We start from the raw sequence: 19,540 nt of genomic DNA, 5'->3' as shown, positions 1-19,540 counted from the left end.
TAATATACACACACAAATCTAGCCTCATGAAAGAGCATGATGACAGAGTAAAATACAGTGACAGTGGGGCAATAGTTGGACAAAAACGGCCAGGAAATGAACAGAGGGGGAGGAAACAGTCACCTGTAAGTTAGATGTTTCGAGGTGGGGGTAGAAGGGTTAACTGGTGAGAAAAGAGTGTGTTGGGGGGGGTGTGACATGAAATAGTGGTGCAGCCAATTTGAAGCCCTGGAGAAAATGGGATTGAACCATCTCGGGCAGTTCCACAGACGGGAGAAGTGAGGAACAAAAGAGTGGAGGTGGGCGGCATGCTTGGATATTGTAAGATACTGGATTTGCTGGGAAGGTTTGAGGGCAGAGGGAGCTAGACCGAAGGAGTGCTTGGCGGTAAAACAGAGTCCACAAACCTGTCTATGATGCAAGAGCAACAGATCTTGTACTTCGTTCGGTCGATTATGACTTTTCTCAAACTTCGGAGATTTTATAAAGACCCAATTTCTTTCCTTCACTTCTCCTTCCACATTGCAATTGATATTCATTTCAGGGAGATTGGCTATCCAATGCTGTCTGCCACACCTCCCCCCAACCCCCACCCCCTCCAGAAATATTGAACAAACTGCTCCTCGAGAGAAAAAAAAATTGGTAAAAGTTGCCTCAACATAGTCCAAACGGTGCCATTTAGGATTCTGAGCACTTTTATGGCCATTTGTGCTACCTTTTCTGGGAATTTCTTTTATTTGGTGGGGTGGTGTGGGATAAGGGGTGGTCAACTTTATTTTGTTTACAGTCCAAAAATAAAGGAATAGGAACAACAGTCAAATGACCTAAAAATCCAATTAAGTGAGGGTGCGATGAGCACAGCAGCTGGATGTCACAAATGACGCTCCAAGCTGTGAATGTTTTCCCAAGAGGGAAGAGGCAAATAAAACCTTGGAATTCCTCCAGATCTTTTGCAGTCGAGTCTGAAGCAACATAATAGACTGACACGAATGTCTAAAAATGTAAGATTAAGGCAAAAACGATCGAGATGGGCGTCCTGTCGCTACACCATATATTTACATAGAGAATTTGCATCGACCTCCCCCCCCCTACCCTTTGGAACCCCCCAGTGAGGGGAGGGGGAGGGCAACCAAGAAACTACAACCTATGTATCATGATATCAAGTCCCCCTTGGTTGAGATTGGATAACTAATGACCAAAGACTCCAAATTGCCTATTTTGGTATGATGATTACACTACCAGTCAAAAGTTTTAGAACATCCCCATTTTTCCAGTTTTTACTGAAATTTAAGCAGTTTAATGTTTCAATATACTCTGAAATTAAAGTATAGAACAAATAAACGATTGCAGATAAAAAAGAAATCATGGAATCGTTTTGTTGGACAAAATTTAATCTAAATTTTGACTCATCAAAGTAGGCACCTTTTGCAGATATAACAGCCGAACATACACGTGGCATTCTTTCCACAATGGAAATCAAATATTGTTCGGAAAGTTCTTCCCAACACTGTTGCAGAAGTTCCCACAAATGTGTTGCACTTGTAGGTTGCTTTGCTTTCACCCTTCTGTCCAGTTCATCCCAAACCAGCTCGATGGGGTTTAAGTCTGGAGACTGTGCTGGCCATTCTATGATTTGAAACCTACAGTCTTGTTCTTTTCTTCTAAGGTAGTTCTGACAGAGCCTGGAGGTATGTTTTGGGTCATTATCTTGCTGTAGGATGAACCCCTGACCAACTAGGCATAGACCAGAGGGTATTGCATGGTGCTGCAAAATGCTGTGGTGGCCCTTTTGGTTCAGAGTGCCAGTCACTCTGTGCAAGTCGCCGACTCTGGATCCAGCAAAAGAGCCCCAGCTCATCACGCTTCCTCCTCCATGTCTTACAGTTGGTGTCACACACTGAGGAACCATCCTTTCACCTACTCGACGGCGTACAAAAACCCTGCGTGATGAACCGAAGATTTAAAATTTTGATTCAACGGTCCATAAGACCTTCTTCCAATTTTCAGTAGTCCACTGGCGGTGCTTCCTGGCCCAGGCAAGACTCTTCTTATTTTGCCATCTTAGCAATGGCTTTCTTACTGCCACTCGACCTGTCAAACCTGCAGCTCAAAGTCTTCTCTTCACAGTTGAAACTGAGACTTCCTTACTTCGACCAGTGTTCAGCTGTGCTTGAAGCTGCTGTCCTATGAGCCGCCGATCACGCAAGCTGTTGACTCTCAGAAACTTGTCTTCTGATTGTGTTGTGCCTTTGGATCTGCCAGACCTCTTCCTGTCAGAGTTTCCTCCAGTTACCAAGTGCCTTTTGATGGTGTAGGAAACTACTCACTGACACCTTGGCTCACTTTGCAATTTCTCTAAAGGAAAGACCTACACTTTTAAGGGTTATCATGGTCTGTCTGTCTTCCTTTGTTAATTGTCTTTTTCTTGCCATTATGACAGCAATATACGACTTCCTGCAGTGCAATATTGTCCAAATAATGCTTCAGAGGGTGAAGAAACAGTCTGTTCCAACATTGCTTTTATACAGACAGAGGTTTTGTAACTAATCCACAAAAGTTGGGACACTTGAAGGAATTGTTTGCATCAACTTTCAAGGCTTAATTTACTTCTATTGCTGCAGTTGCTAACCCATTACTTGTTCCCTGAAAAGGGCCTTTTTAACAACTCTGACATTTACATTATTTTTCAGTTTTTGGTAACCTAACCTTGTTTTTTTTTAACCTCTGGCAGTTTTCCGCTTAGCTTTATATCATTTCAGGTTATTCACTGGACTTGAACTGCTTAAATTTCATTAAAAAACTGGAAAAATGGGGGTGTTCTAAAAGTTTTGACCGGTAGTACATGTGATTGGATGAGCCCTCAAGTGTCAATTGGTGTGCTCAAGTGTCACACATACAGCACACAATACGGAGTGGTTGCAGCCATATATAATTAATGTTTGAGCCGTATGCCAAAGAAGCATAGAATGTATTAATATTACACTCGCTTTGTAGTTAATTGCTCACCCAAACTTTTCATGAAATATATTAAATCAATTAAGAGGAAAACTGCTTCATCATCCTTTGTATGCATGTATGCACGTTTTTTGTTTGTTTGTTTGTTTGTTTGTTTTTCGATGTCTCCCTATGTCCCCCACTGATCGACGCCCAATTGTTTATATTCTCTTCTTTGGGAGGGCTGGCTTGATTGTTTTGGTGGCAAAGAACCAATCCTGAACAGATGGCCACTCTGTTACAAGATGCAGCTGTTTTGGCCTCGCAGTTGTGGGAATCAAATCCATTGTCGGTGAGGGTAATGCAACAATGACAACAAAGGCTTTACTCCATGCTATGGCCAAGCTGTTCAAAATACATGGTCACCATTGATTGCGCTATGGTTTGGTGGAGAGTGCAATTGTGCAGTAATAGATTTGTGTTAACTGTTTTAAAACCAGTCAAAATGGCTCTTTGTTGTTGTTGGTGGTACATTTAGTGCCATTGGTTTACAAAGCTGTCTTTGTCAGGCCGACGCCACTGATTTGGTGACACTGGCAGAGGAGGTCAATGCTCGTGTGCCACCTGCAGTCCATCTGGAGCAGCTCAATGTTGAGCTGGTCCGCCAGTTGGCTTTCTCTGCGACAGGTGACCTCGCACCCATCAATGCCTTTATCGGAGGAGTAGCTGCTCAAGAAGTCATGAAGGTGAATATTTTTGGAAGTCGTCGCTACGTTATTCTTTTATCAGCATGAATGAGTGAAATGGAGTTTTTAAAGAAAAAGGTTTGATTTTGCATTTCACAATATGTTGTCACCCATTGCAGCCCACGGTGTTTGGTCACTGTCTAATCGAGCTATGGTCCACTTCGCCACAATGTACAGTGCTTGTTGAAAGTCTACACCCCCTTTTCAATTTTTTCACCTTTTGTTGCCTTGTAGCCTGGACTTAAATTCCATTATTCAGACTTTTCCACCTATATTTACACATTGTAACCCACAAATTCGACAATTTTCAGAAAATTAATTAAAAATACAAAACTAGAATATCTAGGTTAGATACGTGTCCACCCCCCTGAGTTAATACTTGGTGGAAACACCCTTGACAGCAATTACAGCTGTGAATCTGTTGGGATAGGTCTCCACCAACTTTACACACCTTGATTGGGCAATATTTATCCATTATGTACAAAACTGTTCAAGCTCAGTCAAGTTGCGTGGGGAGCGTTGATGGACATAAATCGTCGTCATGCCACAGATTTTTCGATTGGATTGAGGTCAGGGCTCTGGGCCACTCAATGACGTTTATCTTTTTGTTCCTCCATTGTAGCTTTGGCTGTGTGCTTCGGGTCATTGTTGTACTGAAAGGTGAACTTCCGTCCCAATTTCAGCTTTCTTGCAGAGGGCAGCAGGTTTTCCTCTTGTTTTTTTTTTCTGCACTTTGCTCCATCCATTTTCCCTTTTATCCTGATTATTGCCCCAGTCCCTGCTGATGAGAAACATCACATTAACATGATGCTGCCACTGCCATGCTTTACAGTAGGGATGGTGTTCTTTGGGTGATGTGCTGTATTGGATTTGTGCCAAATGTAACATTTTGCATTGAGGCCAAAAAGTTCCATCTTCGTTTCGTCAGACCACAAAATCTTTTTTGCCACATGGCTTCAGAATCTCCGGAGTGGTTTTTTACATACCTCAAATGGGACTCAAGGTGGGCTTTTTTGAGTAACTGCTTCCTTTTTGCCACCCTTCCATACAGTGCTTGGGACTTGTGCAGTGCTTGGGATATTGTTGTCGCATGCACACAGTGACCAGTTTTTGCCATAAAGGCATGTACAGTGGGGAGAACAAGTATTTGATTCACTGCTGATTTTGCAGGTTTTCCCACTTACAAAGCACGTAGAGGTCTGTAATTTTTATCATAGGTACACTTCAACTGTGAAAGATGGAATCTAAAACAAAAATCACATTGTATGATTTTTAAATAATTAATTTGCATTTTATTGCATGAAATAAGTATTTGATCACCTACCAAACAGCAAGAATTCTGGCTCTCACAGACCTGTTACTTTTGTCTTTAAGAAGCCCTCCTATTCTTCACTTATTACCTGTATTAACTGCACCTGTTTGAACTCGTTATCTGCATAAAAGACAGCTGTCCACACTCAATCAATCAGACTCCAACCTCTCCACAATGGGCAAGACCAGAGAGCTGTCTAAGGACATCAGGGACAAAATTGTAGACTTGCACAAGGCTGGGATGGGCTTCAGGACAATAGGCAAGCAGCTTGGTGAGAAGGCAACAACTGTTGGCGCAATTATTAGAAAATGGAAGAAGTTCAAGATAACAGTCAATCTCCCTCGGTCTGGGGCTCCATGCAAGATCTCACCTCGTGGAGCCTCAATGATCATGAGAAAGGTGAGGGATCAGCCCAGAACTACACGGCAGGACCTGGTCAATGACCTGAAGAGAGCTGGGACCACAGTATCAAAGAAAACCATAAGTAATACACTATGCCATCATGGATTAAAATCCTGCAGCGCACGCAAGGTCCCTCTGCTCAAGCCAGCGCATGTCCAGGCTCGTCTGAAGTTTACCAATGACCATCTGGATGATCCAGAGGAGGACTGGGAGAAAGTCATGTGGTCTGAGACCAAAATAGAGCTTTTTGGTTTAAACTCCACTCGCCGTGTTTGGAGGAAGAAGAAGGATGAGTACAACCCAAAGAACACCATCCCAACCGTGAAGCATGGAGGTGGAAACATCATTCTTTGGGGATGCTTTTCTGCAAAGGGGACAGGACGACTGCACCGTATTGAGGGGAGGATGAATGGGGCCATGTATCGTGAGATCTTGGCCATCAACCTCCTTCCCTCAACAAGAGCATTGTTGATGGGGCGTGGCTGGGTCTTCTAGCATGACAACGATCCGAAACACACAGCCAGGGCAACTAAGGAGTGGCTCCGTAAGAAGCATCTCAAGGTCCTGGAGTGGCCTAGCCAGTCACCAGACCTGAACCCAATAGAAAATCTTTGGAGGGAGCTGAAAGTTTGTTTCCCAGCGACAGCCAAGAAACCTGAAGGATCTGGAGAAGATCTGTATGGAGGAGTGGGCCAAAATCCCTGCTGCAGTCTGTGCAAACCTGGTTAGGAACTACAGGAAACGTCTGATCTCTGTAATTGCAAACAAAGGTTTCTGTACCAAATATTAAGTTCTGTTTTTCTGATGTATCAAATACTTATTTCATGCAATAAAATGCAAATTAATTATTTAAAAATCATACAATGTTATTTTCAGAATTTTTGTTTTAGATTCCGTCTTTCATAGTTGAAGTGTACCTTTGATAAAAATTAAAGACCTCTACGTGCCTTGTAAGTGGGAAAACCTGCAAAATCGGTAGTGTATCAAATACTTGTTCTCCCCACTGTATCTCTTCCAAAGTTGTCATTGGCTTCTTGGTGGCGTGTCTGATCAGTCTCCTCCTTGCTTGGTCATCCAGTTTGGAAGGACAGCCTGATCTTGGCAGGGTGCTGGTGGTACCATACGTTTTCCGCTTCTTAATGATTGTCTTGACTGTGTTCCAAGGGATATTCAAAGCCTTTGAAATATTTTTATACCCATCCCCTGATCTGTGCCTTTCCATAACTATCCCGGAGGTCTTTTGAAAGCTTGTTGGTGCTCACGGTTGAGTCTTTGCTGTGAAATGCACTACCCAGCAGAGGAAACCTCCAACCCTAACAGCTTGATTTTAAAGTTGATTGGTTACACCTGAGCTAATTTACAATTGCTCTTTTAAGGGGGGTGGACACTTGTTGAAGCAAGATATTCTCGTTGTTTTTGTGTTTTTAATTTATTTTCTGAAATTGCTGCCCAAGAAATTTTGTGCACAACCCTCAGTTGGCAATATCATAGCCTTGTACTGGGGGTACCAAGGGAATCCTGCTGATTGGCCATACGCTTCACAAAATGCAACTACAGGGGAATTCTGCCAGCATCATGGAAAATTGCAGTACATGCTGTATTATGAATAAATAAAGTTTCAATTTCTTGGATTACTGTCAGCATCTCATTCCTGGAAAGTATAGACATGCCTCATACTTCTGTAGTCAATCTCAGCTGGAAAGAAAAAAAAATAAAAAGGAAACTCTTGGGTAAATGAAGGATCCCAAGTATATTGAAGGCATTGGCTTCCATACAGGTGTGGCCCATGTGTTAAGCAAATAACATCCCAGCATTCTTATGGCCATGTATAAAATACTGAATAGGCCTGGTTACCCATAATTCTGGCTGCAAAAGGAGACCTCAGTGACTTTGAAAGAGGGGTGATTGGTGGGGCGTGTTTGGCAGGGTGCGTCAGTGACAGACAGCTCACCTTGCTGATGTTTCACAACCAATGGTGTCTGAGGTGATGTTGGCATAGAACTCTGAGGGAAAGACATCATCAGCAAAGAGCAACAGTGGTTGGAAGTGCATACTCCAGGATTGTGAAAGCCGTACATTAATTTGAAGTGCAAGGAAAAGCAGGCGAGTAACTGCAGATCAATTCACTGGAAATTTCAACCTGGGGTGCGAGCAGCCAGTTTCATCAAAAACAGTCCGCTGAGAACTCCACAGAGCGGGATACCAATCGGGTTGCAGTGCACAAACCACTCGTCACACCTGGCAATGCACGTTTACAAGTCCAGTGGTGCAAAGAGCACAACCAATGTATTACCGAGCAGTGAAGAAATGTGATATGGTCAGATGAATCATCCTTCACCATGTTCTCGACAAACGGACAAGTTCACGTTTGTCGCCAACCGAAAGAACTCTACAACCCTGAGTGCTTGGTTCCAATAGCGAAGGGTTCTGGTGGTTCTGTTGTGTTATGGGTGCATTTTCCTGGCATGGTTTGGGTGCAGTCATTCCCTTAGAAGGCAAGGTCAATGCCAATCGCTTCCTAATGGTACTGAGTGATCATCTTCACCCCATGTTGCAGCATTTCTTTCCTGCCGAGAGGTGTGTCTTCCAGGATGACAATGCCCCCATCCACAGAGTACTTGTGGTCACCCAATCATTTGAGGAGCATGACAATGATGTTATCCATATGTCTTGGCCTTCTCAGTCACCAAATCGAGCATTTATGAGATATTCTGGAAAGACGCTTGAGATGGCGTTTTTTTTCCACCTCCATCAAACAGGTGTGAGTTCATTGACTTTGTCGTGGAAAAATGGTGCCAAATTTCAGACGCTGGTGGACTCCATGCCACGGTGCATACAGGCTGCACTGGTCGCACGTGGTGGTCCAACGCCATATTAAGTGACTTTACATTGGCGTTTCCATTTTTAGATCCTTGTGGAGGATCTCTAAGTCTTACTCACGTTGTTGTTCTTGTGGACTTTTTTTGTTTCACAGCCTACTATACAGTTTTCATCAAAACTTCCTGAAACTTGGCATATATATGTACAAATACCCTGCGCAGACAGTAACCATCTCCGATTTTGAAAATTCCTCCTACAAAAAAAGTTATGACGTCAAAATATCTCCGCGAATGGAAATTGCCTAAAAAATTATCTCCGAAACTAGGCAAGCTTTTTGAATTCTGTTTGCGGGAATCAAATAGGGCATTGGCAGAGATGAATTACCGCACATATGATACATCACTATGACGTCATATCAATTTTTATGACGTTATTCCTATTTTTTGACATTTTTTGTTTCACAACCCAGAGTTTTAATCGGATCTTTGTGAAACTTGCCACGTATATGCAGAAAGCCCACGCGCAGGCAGTAACCATCTCCAATTTTGGAAATTCTTCCTCGAACAAAAGTTGACGTCATAATATCGCCGCTAATGGAAATCGCCTAGACCATTATCTCCGAAACTCGGCAAGCTGTTTGAATTTTGTTTATGGGAATCAAGCCGGGCATTAGCACAGATAATTTATCGCAAACCTGATACATCACAATGACGTCATATTCGTTTTTATGACGTCATCATTAAGAGGACGAGGATCTTAGCTCATTCGAGCTTGTTGTGTCCGCTACCTGTATTTCAGAGAGATCCTGTGTTTCAGCATTAACTATAAACTCTTTGCTGTCACTGCTTTTGGATTCTATGCAGGTCAAAGTCTTCCTCTTGCCTTCCTCAGTTTATTACCATACATATGCCAGGCCTTGATCTGCAGTGTCTTGGAGTCTCGTTTTTCCCTCCTCTCAACTTGTGTTTCTTCTTCTCACCTTTCTCCCTTGAGGTAGAACAGCTGTGGAGTCCAAGGCTTCATGCATGACTGGCACCTGGAGTCTCAAAGCCTGTTTCTTTTTGCTCACTACTGGCAGATTAATGGCTTCACAGTCTTTTACCGGATCTTTTGGTGCTGTTTCTCTTGCCTTTTTACCTCTCTGCTCAACCTCTGTCCCTGCAGGTCACACGTGTTCATGCAGGAACCCTGACCAAAAGTAACACGATTTCCATTCATTCATTCCCTCCTTGTCGCACATGTGAAACCATATTCCAAAGTCTAATTATTCTTTCGTTTTTCTTGCCAAGACTACTGCCAACGTAATGTTCTCTCTGCTCTGTTCATTACCTGCTTGGGACTCGGTCCACTCGTTCACCAGCAACTCATCTTCTTGTGCCATGGTTCATACACTGTTCTTATAGCCTAGCTTTGCTTTGCTTATCGTGTTGCTTCTACTTATCAGTTACTTTAAATCTGGAACTCAAGCTGACTGGCAGGGTCTCCGAGCAGCCATCAAACTTACAGACCGGTCTCCTATCACTACTTTCTCAAACATCAACTCATCCTGGGAATTCTTTCAAAGAAACTTGCTCTCCCTCATGCACAGATTTATCCTCTCTCGTCTTCAGTTGTCCTACCCTTCCTCCCGCCCTTGGTTTACTGAAGGTTGTGGCGAGGCAGTTGTCCTGAAACAACTTGCCTTTGCTTCATGGAAAGCAAACCCAACTGAGGGCAATCTCAGTTCTTTCCACAAAGCTCGGAACAAGTGTGTATCTACCCTCAGGAGAGCCAGAAAACAACATCTTTCTCATCTCAAGTCTGAACTCTCAAACCTCTCTCCCTCCTCAAAATCCTGGTGGCGTTTAATCAAATCTGTTTCTGGTGTATGTTCCCCCTCCATCCCCTCCCTTACCTCAAATGGCCGCACTGCTGATTCCACACGTGATAAAGCTGAATGTCTAAACTCGGTGTTTGCAGCTAAATCTTGTGTCCTAAACCCATCACTATCTCTACCCACTTTACCCAGTCGCACCCAACTGTCCCTGGACTCTATCCTTTTCTCCTGACAAGGTGGAGAGCTTGCTTTCAAACCTTGAGTCAGATTCTGCAACCGGTCCAGACGGCATCAGCCCACGTGTCCTCAAAGCCTGCTCTTCTGCTCTTGCTCACCCTCTCTCTGTTCTATTCACCCTCTCATTTGCCCAAGGTCATCTGCCATCTGCTTGGAAATCTGCTAACATCACTGCCCTGCATAAAAAAGGTGCAAAAACAGATCCCTGTAACTACAGACCAATCAGCCTTCTCCCAATCATCAGCAAGGTTATGGAATCCATCATCGCTTCAGATATGAAATCCTTCCTCTTCTCCAATGGCTTGATTTCCAATCATCAATTTGGTTTCAGACAAGGTCACTCTACCCTGGATATGCTGCTTCTGCTCTCCCATCAATGGATGGAGGTCCTCAATGCCAGACAGGAAATCCGAGCCATATCCCTGGACATATCACGTGCTTTTGACACAGTCTGGCACCCTGCACTACTCACCAAACTCTTCCCATGGTATTCAAGGCCATCTCCACTCAGGGCTCGCAGACTTCCTCTCCTGTCGCAGTCAACGTGTGGCCCTAAATGGAGTTCTTTCATCCCCTCTTCCTGTGCAGGCTGGAGTTCCTCAAGGTAGCGTTCTGGGCCCTGTTCTTTTTCTGGTTTTCATCAATGATCTCTCGGACTCTCTGGAAAATCCTCTATTTCTCTTTGCCGACGACTCCACCCTCTGCCGTACCATCTGTCATCCCTCAGACCGGCAAGCAGCAGCTTCTTCGCTCACTGCAGATCTGGATAAAATCACAAACTGGTCCAACACGTGGAACATGTCTTTCAATCCAGACAAATCTCACACTCTCACTATGTCTCTTCGAAAGGACCGTTTACAAAACCCCCCCATCCACTTTCTCAACAATCCTCTGGAAGAAGTCTTTTCTTTCAAGCTTCTGGGTCTCACTATCTGCCATGACCTTTCCTGGGAAAGTCACATTTCCAACCTCGCCTCAAAAGCCAGTCGCCGACTGGGAATCCTCCGTCGTGCAAAGTCCTTCCTCGGCCCTCTTGAGCTCCTGACCACTTACAAAGCTTTTGTCCGTAGCCTGATGGAGTACTGCTCTCCCCTCTGGGCTGGTGCTCCTGCCTCCCACCTTTCTCGGCTTCACGCTGTCGAAACCAGAGCATTTAAGATCATCGGCATCTCCCGCGATGAGGCTGAGTCTTTGGGCCTCTCACTCAATCACCGCAGGTTGGTCGGTGGTCTTTCTGTCTTCTACCGACTCCACTCCAGCCTTGCCCCCCTTGCTCTCTCTGCGATTTGTCCCCACCACATTTCCACAGGGCGCTCAAGGTCCGCCAACAACCCCCTTCTGGTAAAACTACCAAAATCACGAATCACTGCTCATCTTCACTCTTTCATTCCTCTTTTTTCCGCCTTTGGAATAAACTTCCTCACTCTATTCTTTCCCATTCTTCCCTCCAGGCTTTCAAAACAGCTGTTCACCACCACCTCTTATATTCCCCCATCCAAATCCTCGATCTTTTCTACCCCCAATAATCCACCCAAGCCCACTTCCTTCAATTCCCCTGCTTTCCTTCCTGAAAGTCCCTGTAATGTCCATTTTGTATACCCCATGTACCACACCCCATCCCTCTCCCTTCCACAGTTCACCTCATGTGTCTGTTCCCCACTGTCTTGTCCCTTCCACTCCCGCCCCTCTTCTCTCATGCCTCCTTGCTGTGAGTTGTGTGTTAGCTCTCATACGAGCCTCGACCAAGGTATACAAAAAAAAAAAAAAATCTGGAACGACGAGTTGGGTTTTTACCCATTCCTTTGCAGTTGAAAAGTTATCTTTTTTCACAATTTGTGGTGCTGTGCCTAGGCTTGCACTGGGAAATTTATGCCCATCATGCAGTGGCTTTATTTTGATGCCCTCGAGTGCCTGCCAGAGGATCAGAGCTTGCTCACCGAGGAGAACTGCCAACCGGTGCGTACCTTGCTAACACTCATCACTGCACTAGGCGATCACTGCGGGTTCTTTGCTTTTGTGGTTTTTGAATGACAAAGTTAAAAAGAGTGTGCATTAGCTTGAAGAATTGTTATATTTATTTAATAATGCACATTTAAAATTTTTTTTTTTTTTTAAAACTTCTTTTTTTTTGCAGCAAAACTCTCGTTATGATGGGCAGGTTGCGGTGTTTGGAAAGTCGTTCCAGCACACACTGGAGTCGCAAAACATATTTCTGGTGAGTTTGTCACATTTGACACCATGTTCGCCAACTCGCATTTTATATTCGACCTTTTGGAAACTGCGGTCAACTTAAAATTGCCTGGCCAATAAATTACGAGAACATTCCACTGATTATTGAATGGTATGATGCGCACACCACTGGGGAAGAAAAATGTGTGACACTGGCTGTACAACTTCCTTCGAGTTTTGCCGTTGCAGAACAAATTCCTTTGTTGGTGAAAAAAAAGGTAAGACTTCCTCGTACAAACGTTTGCTGCTCGTTGGCATTTTGTCAAAGTAGAACTCGACCTTCGCAAATCCATTGTTACCCCGTGCATGCGAAGCGAAAAGTGGGGTTAAGCAATTGTTTCACTACGATTGGTTCACTGTGTCGGTCCTGTCTGTCTACAGACGTTGGTTTATGATCGAGGAACAACTTTATTTCAATTGAACGTTACATTTTGAACACAAATCCAGATCTTGAATCGGGAAAATGAGTGTGTGATTTAGCAGTACTTTAGCTCTGAACGTGTCCTGATCATGCCATTTGCACAGAGGAGGGAGATATATATATATATATATATATATATATATATATATATATATATATATATATATATATATATATATATATATATATATATATATATATATATATATATATATATATATATATATATATATAAATATATATAAACATATATATATATATATATATATATATATATATATATTTTTTTTTTATACTCTGTCGAGCAATAAAACAAAATTGAAAATAATTTCAAACAGAAAACTTGCTGTTTGTAAGGACATCCTAAAGACATAAACAACAGGCACGAATAACTAATGTAACGTGTTAAACAAGGTGGTGTATAAGATTCTGGGTAAAACGGTGGTAAGCTTCCGAAACTTCTTTTTTTTTTTTCCTTCGACTTTTAAAATCCTTATTTTATTTCAATTGAATTAGATATTAGAACACTGCAGAACACAAATCGCCTTTTTAAAACTTTCAAAACCCTTCCGTTTAGCAGCACTTGGACAAACCATTACAGCCTTTTATATCATCTCGACAAATCAAATTTGCTATTCGCAGACCCCGCCCATGTCCTTGTTTCTCAAGACTGCATGCGGTAAGATACTCTATGAACTCTCTCGTTTGTTTGCTTATTTTGGTGGGTTGCTTGTTATATTTATTCCTGACAACATGACAAAAATCATACGACTAATTGGTGTCCATTGATGATCTTAATTTGTGTTCCGAAGGCCAGAATTGGGCGATCATTGAACCGGTGAAGGTTTTTTTGTGAAGAGAGTCATATCACACCCTTGAGACCACTTGGTTTATGACAAATTCATTTGTTTTATCTTTGAGGATCTTTCAAAACGTTGCTATGATTCCGACAATGAGAGGATGTGATGTGATGCTGTGACCCCAGGTTGGGGCAGGTGCCATTGGCTGTGAATTGTTGAAGAACTATGCCATGATGGGCATTGGCTGTGGAAACGGGGGCATGGTAACCGTCACAGATATGGACTCCATCGAGAAATCCAACCTCAATCGGCAGTTTCTCTTCCGCAGCTGGGATGTGCAGGTATATGGTGGCCATCGCACCAATGGGAAACGACTGTTCTTTCATCTTAACTTGCCTCGTCGTTCTTTGAAAGGTACAGATGCTGTTACTAGCTTTGATGTTTCGTTTTTCTGTTTTAGAAAATGAAATCTGAAATTGCCGCTGTGGCTGTGCTTCGCATGAACCCAAAGATGCACATCACGCCGCACCAGAATCGCGTGGGCCCCGATACGGAGCGCATCTACAACGATTCCTTCTTCCAAGGATTGGACTGCGTCAACAATGCCCTTGATAATGTGGATGCCCGTGAGTTTTCTGCTCGCTGGTCCTTTGAGTGTATCTCTGTGTTTTTGTTTGTTTTGTTGTTTGTTTTTTAATGCCTCTGCAGTCGAAGGCCGCAGACATTATATTTTCGGGCTCTCCATCGCCCGTTATCGTTTATTTTTTTTGTTTCCACTAACTTGTGAACCACTGAAGGGATTTCAACCTACTTTAGCATAACTACGGACTGTAATACAAAGATCAACTGATTGGATTTTATGTTCAAAAGGTCCTCTGTCGTGCCCTCTATTTGAATATTTTTGTTCCTGCAATAACTTGTGAACCACAGAAGAGATTTCAATTAAACTTGGTACAAGCATGGAATGGATAACGAAGATAAACATATTCCATTTTGGGTTCCAAAGGTCAAAGGGCATGTACCCTTTAATTGAAAAGAATTTTGCTATCCAAATAACTTGTAAACCACTGAATGGATTTCAACTAAATTTGGTGTAAATAGGAACCGCAATACAAAGACAAACTGATTCAATTTTGGGTTCAAGCAACCAAGGGGAACACCAACGGACCATCCAAAGGTAAAACAACAGAGGGATTAAAAGGATCACTAGATCATTGTGTAAACACTTGGTCTTTGGCGAGGCTAAATAGGGTTGGGCAGGTATATAAATTTGTCAACACAGGTATAAACTGTCTCCTGATGTTTCACATGCAAAGTGATGCATCAATGTGTGCGTCATCCATCGGCATGATGTTGAGCCTGAGGACCCATCTGTGAGCACTTTGTGGACGTTGTAGATCCCACGCTCCTTCGTGAATAGGAGGCGAGCAATCGCCAGCACCCTGAACAAATTTTAGATTACTGCATTAACCTATGCATTATCCACTTAGTCAGTGGCACAGCCTTGCTCTCAGCTTTGATATGAATGAACAACCATGATGATGAATATTCATGATTGTGGATCAATATATATTTCTATATATTTTTTTTTTCTTAACTGTCCCTTAAAATTTTGATATCTTTGATTTTTTACTTTGGCCAGAACAAATATCTTGACACTTTTTACTTCAGATCCATTCCTGTTTCCGTACTTTCTTGCAAGAATTTAAAATTCGGAAGAGTTCACCGGGTGCCTGTTTGCATTCCACTTCTTCTCCTGGAAATGTCTCGCCCATGTGCAGGTATGTACATGGACCGCCGCTGCGTATACTACCGCAAGCCACTGCTGGATAGCGGCACACTGGGCACCAAGGGTAATGTGCAGGTGGTGCTGCCATTCTTGACCGAGTCCTACAGTTCAAGCCAGGATCCTCCCGAGAAGTCCATCCCCATCTGCACCCTCAAAAATTTTCCCAATGCTATTGAGCATACCTTGCAAGTAAGTGTGTGTTCTTGCGTCGGCACTGTGCATGTTTGAAAACGTTTGTTTTGGCCTTTCCAGTTTTTGCACTGTGCCTTGTCCATGGTTGTGCTACATGCTTTTGCGTGAGCGGAAGTCCATGTTTGCTTGGGGAAAATATAGTTTTACTTGCATGTGGAATGAGATTTATTTTTCATTGTCTTGCTATTCACTCGATTGAATTTCTCTCTTCGCAGTGGGCAAGAGACGAGTTTGAAGGACTGTTCAAACAACCGGCAGACAACGTCAACCAGTACTTGCAGTAAGTGAAGGTTAAACGATTGTGTTTTGCACACATGGGATATTGAAAGTGTTATTTATTAATTGGTTCACGAGCGCCAACCAGTGACCACTATATTCGTTATGTCTGTGTGTCTGTCTGTCCAGAGCATAACTCCATGGACTTTGATCCGATCTTGATGAAACTTGGTTATGTGTTCGATATCAATATCTAGTTGTATTTTCCTGGATGAGGGCCTGGCCACGCCCATTGCGGGCGGAGCCATGCCCAAAAAATAACCATATTTAGGGGGTAGTCGGATTAAAAATCTATCTTCTCCTCGGGAATTGACTGCATGGAATGGGTTCTTCCGTATTTGAATCGCAAAATGAATTGTCTAAAACTTGTCGTCCGATTTTTTTTTTTTCATTTTTTGTCCCAAGGTCAAGGTCACAAGGTCCAAAACTTAGAAAATTGCAAATTTTGACATAAAAATCATATGACCGCCCAAACTTTGAGAGCTGGGATGACAATATATTTTATGCATAATCTTGAGGTCATTCCCCACCTAAAGTCTTGAAACCATTTTGCTCTATCTCGAACACCTTGCCCGTGGCGCCCCCTTAAAGTTTGTTTTCACACTGATTTCATCAAAGTATGGATAATCCGAGGAGTGTGAAATGCCATAAAGCCTATATGATGTTATATTGTTCCTGTAATGTTCCAGAGGAAGTTTTGCACCAAAGGTCATAATCCTTGACCTTTGACCTTTAAAGGCCACAAAGGTCAAATTTTCAAAGTTGTGGGAATCGAACCGGGTTTTCGACCTTCTTCGACAAACTAACTCCAATAAGCTATAGCACGTATCCTGTTTCCTTATTTTAATGTCCACAACATTGGTTTGTGACCTTTAAAGCTTATGCAAAGGTCAAATTTTGAAAGTTGTTGAACGAAACCGGGTTTTCGACGTTTTGCAGCTGTTGATTGAAGGCCACTATAATTAATTATAACTTGGTCAAAAATTATCACATTGTCTCATCCTTGACTTCTGAAACAATCTACATCGTCAAATACCGCTCGTGAACCATCGTTGTCTTCAGACTTGTTTTTTAAAAAATTGTTTATCTCGGGTGGAATGATTAATATAAATGGCTGGTTTGATTCTTGATTTTTGTGAGATGCAGGCTTGTTATGAACAGTTTGTTTGCCATGCAGGGATTCGAAGTTCATGGAGCGGACAATGAAGCTGCCTGGAAGCCAACCTTTGGAAACTGTGGACGCATTATATCGTGCACTTGTCTCAGAGCGCCCGGCACATTTTGCAGACTGTGTGAGCTGGGCACGGCGCCACTGGCAAACTCAGTACAATGACAATATCCGACAGCTCCTTCACAACTTTCCACCAGAACAGGTGCTACTGCGGTCACTCATCTAATATATAAAGCTCTTTCCAACCATTAATTATCCGTCACTCATTCACTCATATAAATGTTTAGTACTTTTTCAGTGTGCTGGAAAGTTGAAATATTGCACGCTGATGCAACTCAAATCCAAGGTTGCAGGAAAAATCACAAAACTGTCCTCAACAAAAATGTCCGTGAACACGTCGGTCAGTGCAGCTTCACTCCCACTCGTAGAGGGTCACCTGATCAAAGACGGTGGCACGTCACGTGATCTTGCACAGGCACGATTGCTCCCCCGAGGGAGCAGGTGTTTCTCTGTTTTGTAATGGTATGATTCGACAAGTGCCTGTGGGTTTTTGTCATTGACAGATGGTGTGCAGTGGTAGGAAGCAGTAAGCATTTATAAACAGGCATGCCTTCTTCATTACATCGTCTATTCAAAGCATTCAAAATGACTTGTGCTGTACTTGTGCGTTTTTCATCAGGTCAGACACTTGACCCAGATCAGACATAGAATCACTCTCAATCTCAAGCAGCCCATTGCACAAACATTACAAATATAAATTAAATCAATGAATCAAAAAGGGAAAATGCTAGCTTAACATGTTAACTCAAATTGGCTCTGTTCATGACGTGTGACGTGGGAACAGCTACAAGAATATAGTAATCACTGTGTTCCACTTTGGTTTATAAGCTCCACCTCCTCATGTTTGTCTTCGACTTAGAATCTTAAAACTCCGTCTCTTGGCATTGCCGATCAACCGATTTTAATTTAAACAATAGTTTTCGTGTATAACCTTTGACCTATTTTACTTGATTTATTCAGTTGCTTCCAGAATGCAAGCCCACAATCTGCTTAATCAAATACGTAAAGCTCTTTCACGATCTATTTATTATGTCTGCAGGTAGGATACACCCCAGAATCTGCTTGCAGTGTGTATCTAAATTCCTTGAAGCGAACTGAATTGTCGGTTCCTGGAATAAGAGAATTGAGCTGCACACCCGAAAGATTCATTCAATTGTGTATTTGCGACTTGATCTCTCTTATGTTTGCTTATTCATTTTTTTTTTCCCATGATGTGATTTAATAAATTTATTTTGTCTTATTTATTGTTGCATTTTTCTTCCAATCTGTACTCTTCATCACCCACAGCTAACCAGTTCTGGAGCTCCGTTCTGGTCTGGTCCGAAACGCTGCCCTCGCCCGCTGACATTTGACGTTAACAACGTGAGTTGACAGTGCAAGAGCGACTCATGTCATTGTACAAGAGCCTATTATCCTCTGCCATTGTTTTGGTGATAATCCCTTCCTGTGTGCTGCCCTCCCTAGCACATGCACATGGACTACATTGTATCTGCAGCTCACCTACTGGCGCAGTCGTATGAGCTTCCAGGCAACACAGATCGGGCTGCTTTGCGGGACGTCCTCGACCAGGTGCGCGTGCCCGTTTTCACACCTCGGTCTGGTGTTCGGATTCACGTCTCGGATCAAGAGCTTCAAAGCAACCAGATCACTCTGGGTAAGGTTTGAAGATACATTGTTTAAGGCTTTAAGGCTCTGTTTAATATAAAACAAGTGATATTTGTTTTAGACTGCCACTACTGTATTTTATTTTTATTTTTATTTTTCCAGATGATGCCAAATTAGAGGAACTGAAAAATTCTCTTCCACCACGTGATTCTATAAATAATTTCAAGATGGATCCCATCGAGTTTGAGAAGGTAAGAATCAGGTGTTTTTGTTTCGGAGTCCCGTTGATGAATCGAGGCTTGAACTTGCTTAAATTATCACTTTCACGCACGGTTCGAGTTCGTTTCTTTGGAGACGAGTGTTCCGTGTGCACACAGGACGACGAGATAAATTTCCACATGGATTTCATCGTGGCAGCTTCCAACCTGCGTGCAGAGAACTACAGCATCGCGCCGGCGGATAGGCACAAGGTGAACTGATTGCATGTCGCGCACAAATAACATGCCATTATAAAGGGACGTTGTTGCAGGGCCCACATGTCGTTTGATCGGGAAGTCTAGGTTCGAGATGGTTTTGTAACTTGTCGCGGCGTCAGCTGATTGCCGCGATTGATAAATTCATTTGAGAGCCTCTTTTGTTCATCAGCCATAATTTAACCTTGTTTACTGAGCCTTGCAACAATTGCTTCATCACGCTTAAATTGTATGCGTCATTCCCGACACGTTGACAT

At 42.9% G+C, this 19,540-nt stretch overlaps 1 protein-coding gene across 4 annotated transcripts in view; it reads left to right on the top strand.

Annotated features, from left to right (window-relative positions):
• UBA1 (ubiquitin like modifier activating enzyme 1) overlaps nucleotides 1-19,540 on the top strand; it is a 62,987-nt gene that overhangs the window by 28,185 nt on the left and 15,262 nt on the right. For all 4 annotated transcript variants that reach the window (XM_085871455.1, XM_085871454.1, XM_085871457.1 and 1 more), the window contains exons 10-21: nucleotides 3,504-3,680; nucleotides 12,119-12,223; nucleotides 12,402-12,482; nucleotides 13,903-14,058; nucleotides 14,178-14,343; nucleotides 15,499-15,695; nucleotides 15,914-15,978; nucleotides 17,152-17,347; nucleotides 18,493-18,567; nucleotides 18,670-18,859; nucleotides 18,973-19,061; nucleotides 19,188-19,280. In XM_085871455.1, the coding sequence (XP_085727581.1) occupies nucleotides 3,504-3,680; nucleotides 12,119-12,223; nucleotides 12,402-12,482; nucleotides 13,903-14,058; nucleotides 14,178-14,343; nucleotides 15,499-15,695; nucleotides 15,914-15,978; nucleotides 17,152-17,347; nucleotides 18,493-18,567; nucleotides 18,670-18,859; nucleotides 18,973-19,061; nucleotides 19,188-19,280 (1,590 nt within the window). The remainder of the gene's footprint in view (nucleotides 1-3,503; nucleotides 3,681-12,118; nucleotides 12,224-12,401; nucleotides 12,483-13,902; nucleotides 14,059-14,177; nucleotides 14,344-15,498; nucleotides 15,696-15,913; nucleotides 15,979-17,151; nucleotides 17,348-18,492; nucleotides 18,568-18,669; nucleotides 18,860-18,972; nucleotides 19,062-19,187; nucleotides 19,281-19,540) is intronic.

This window comes from Eptatretus burgeri, chromosome 2, assembly GCF_056783735.1.
Source record: "Eptatretus burgeri isolate ZD-2024b chromosome 2, Ebu_testis_v1, whole genome shotgun sequence".
NCBI lineage: Eukaryota > Metazoa > Chordata > Myxini > Myxiniformes > Myxinidae > Eptatretus > Eptatretus burgeri.
This window is presented reverse-complemented; position numbering and strand designations above follow the sequence as displayed.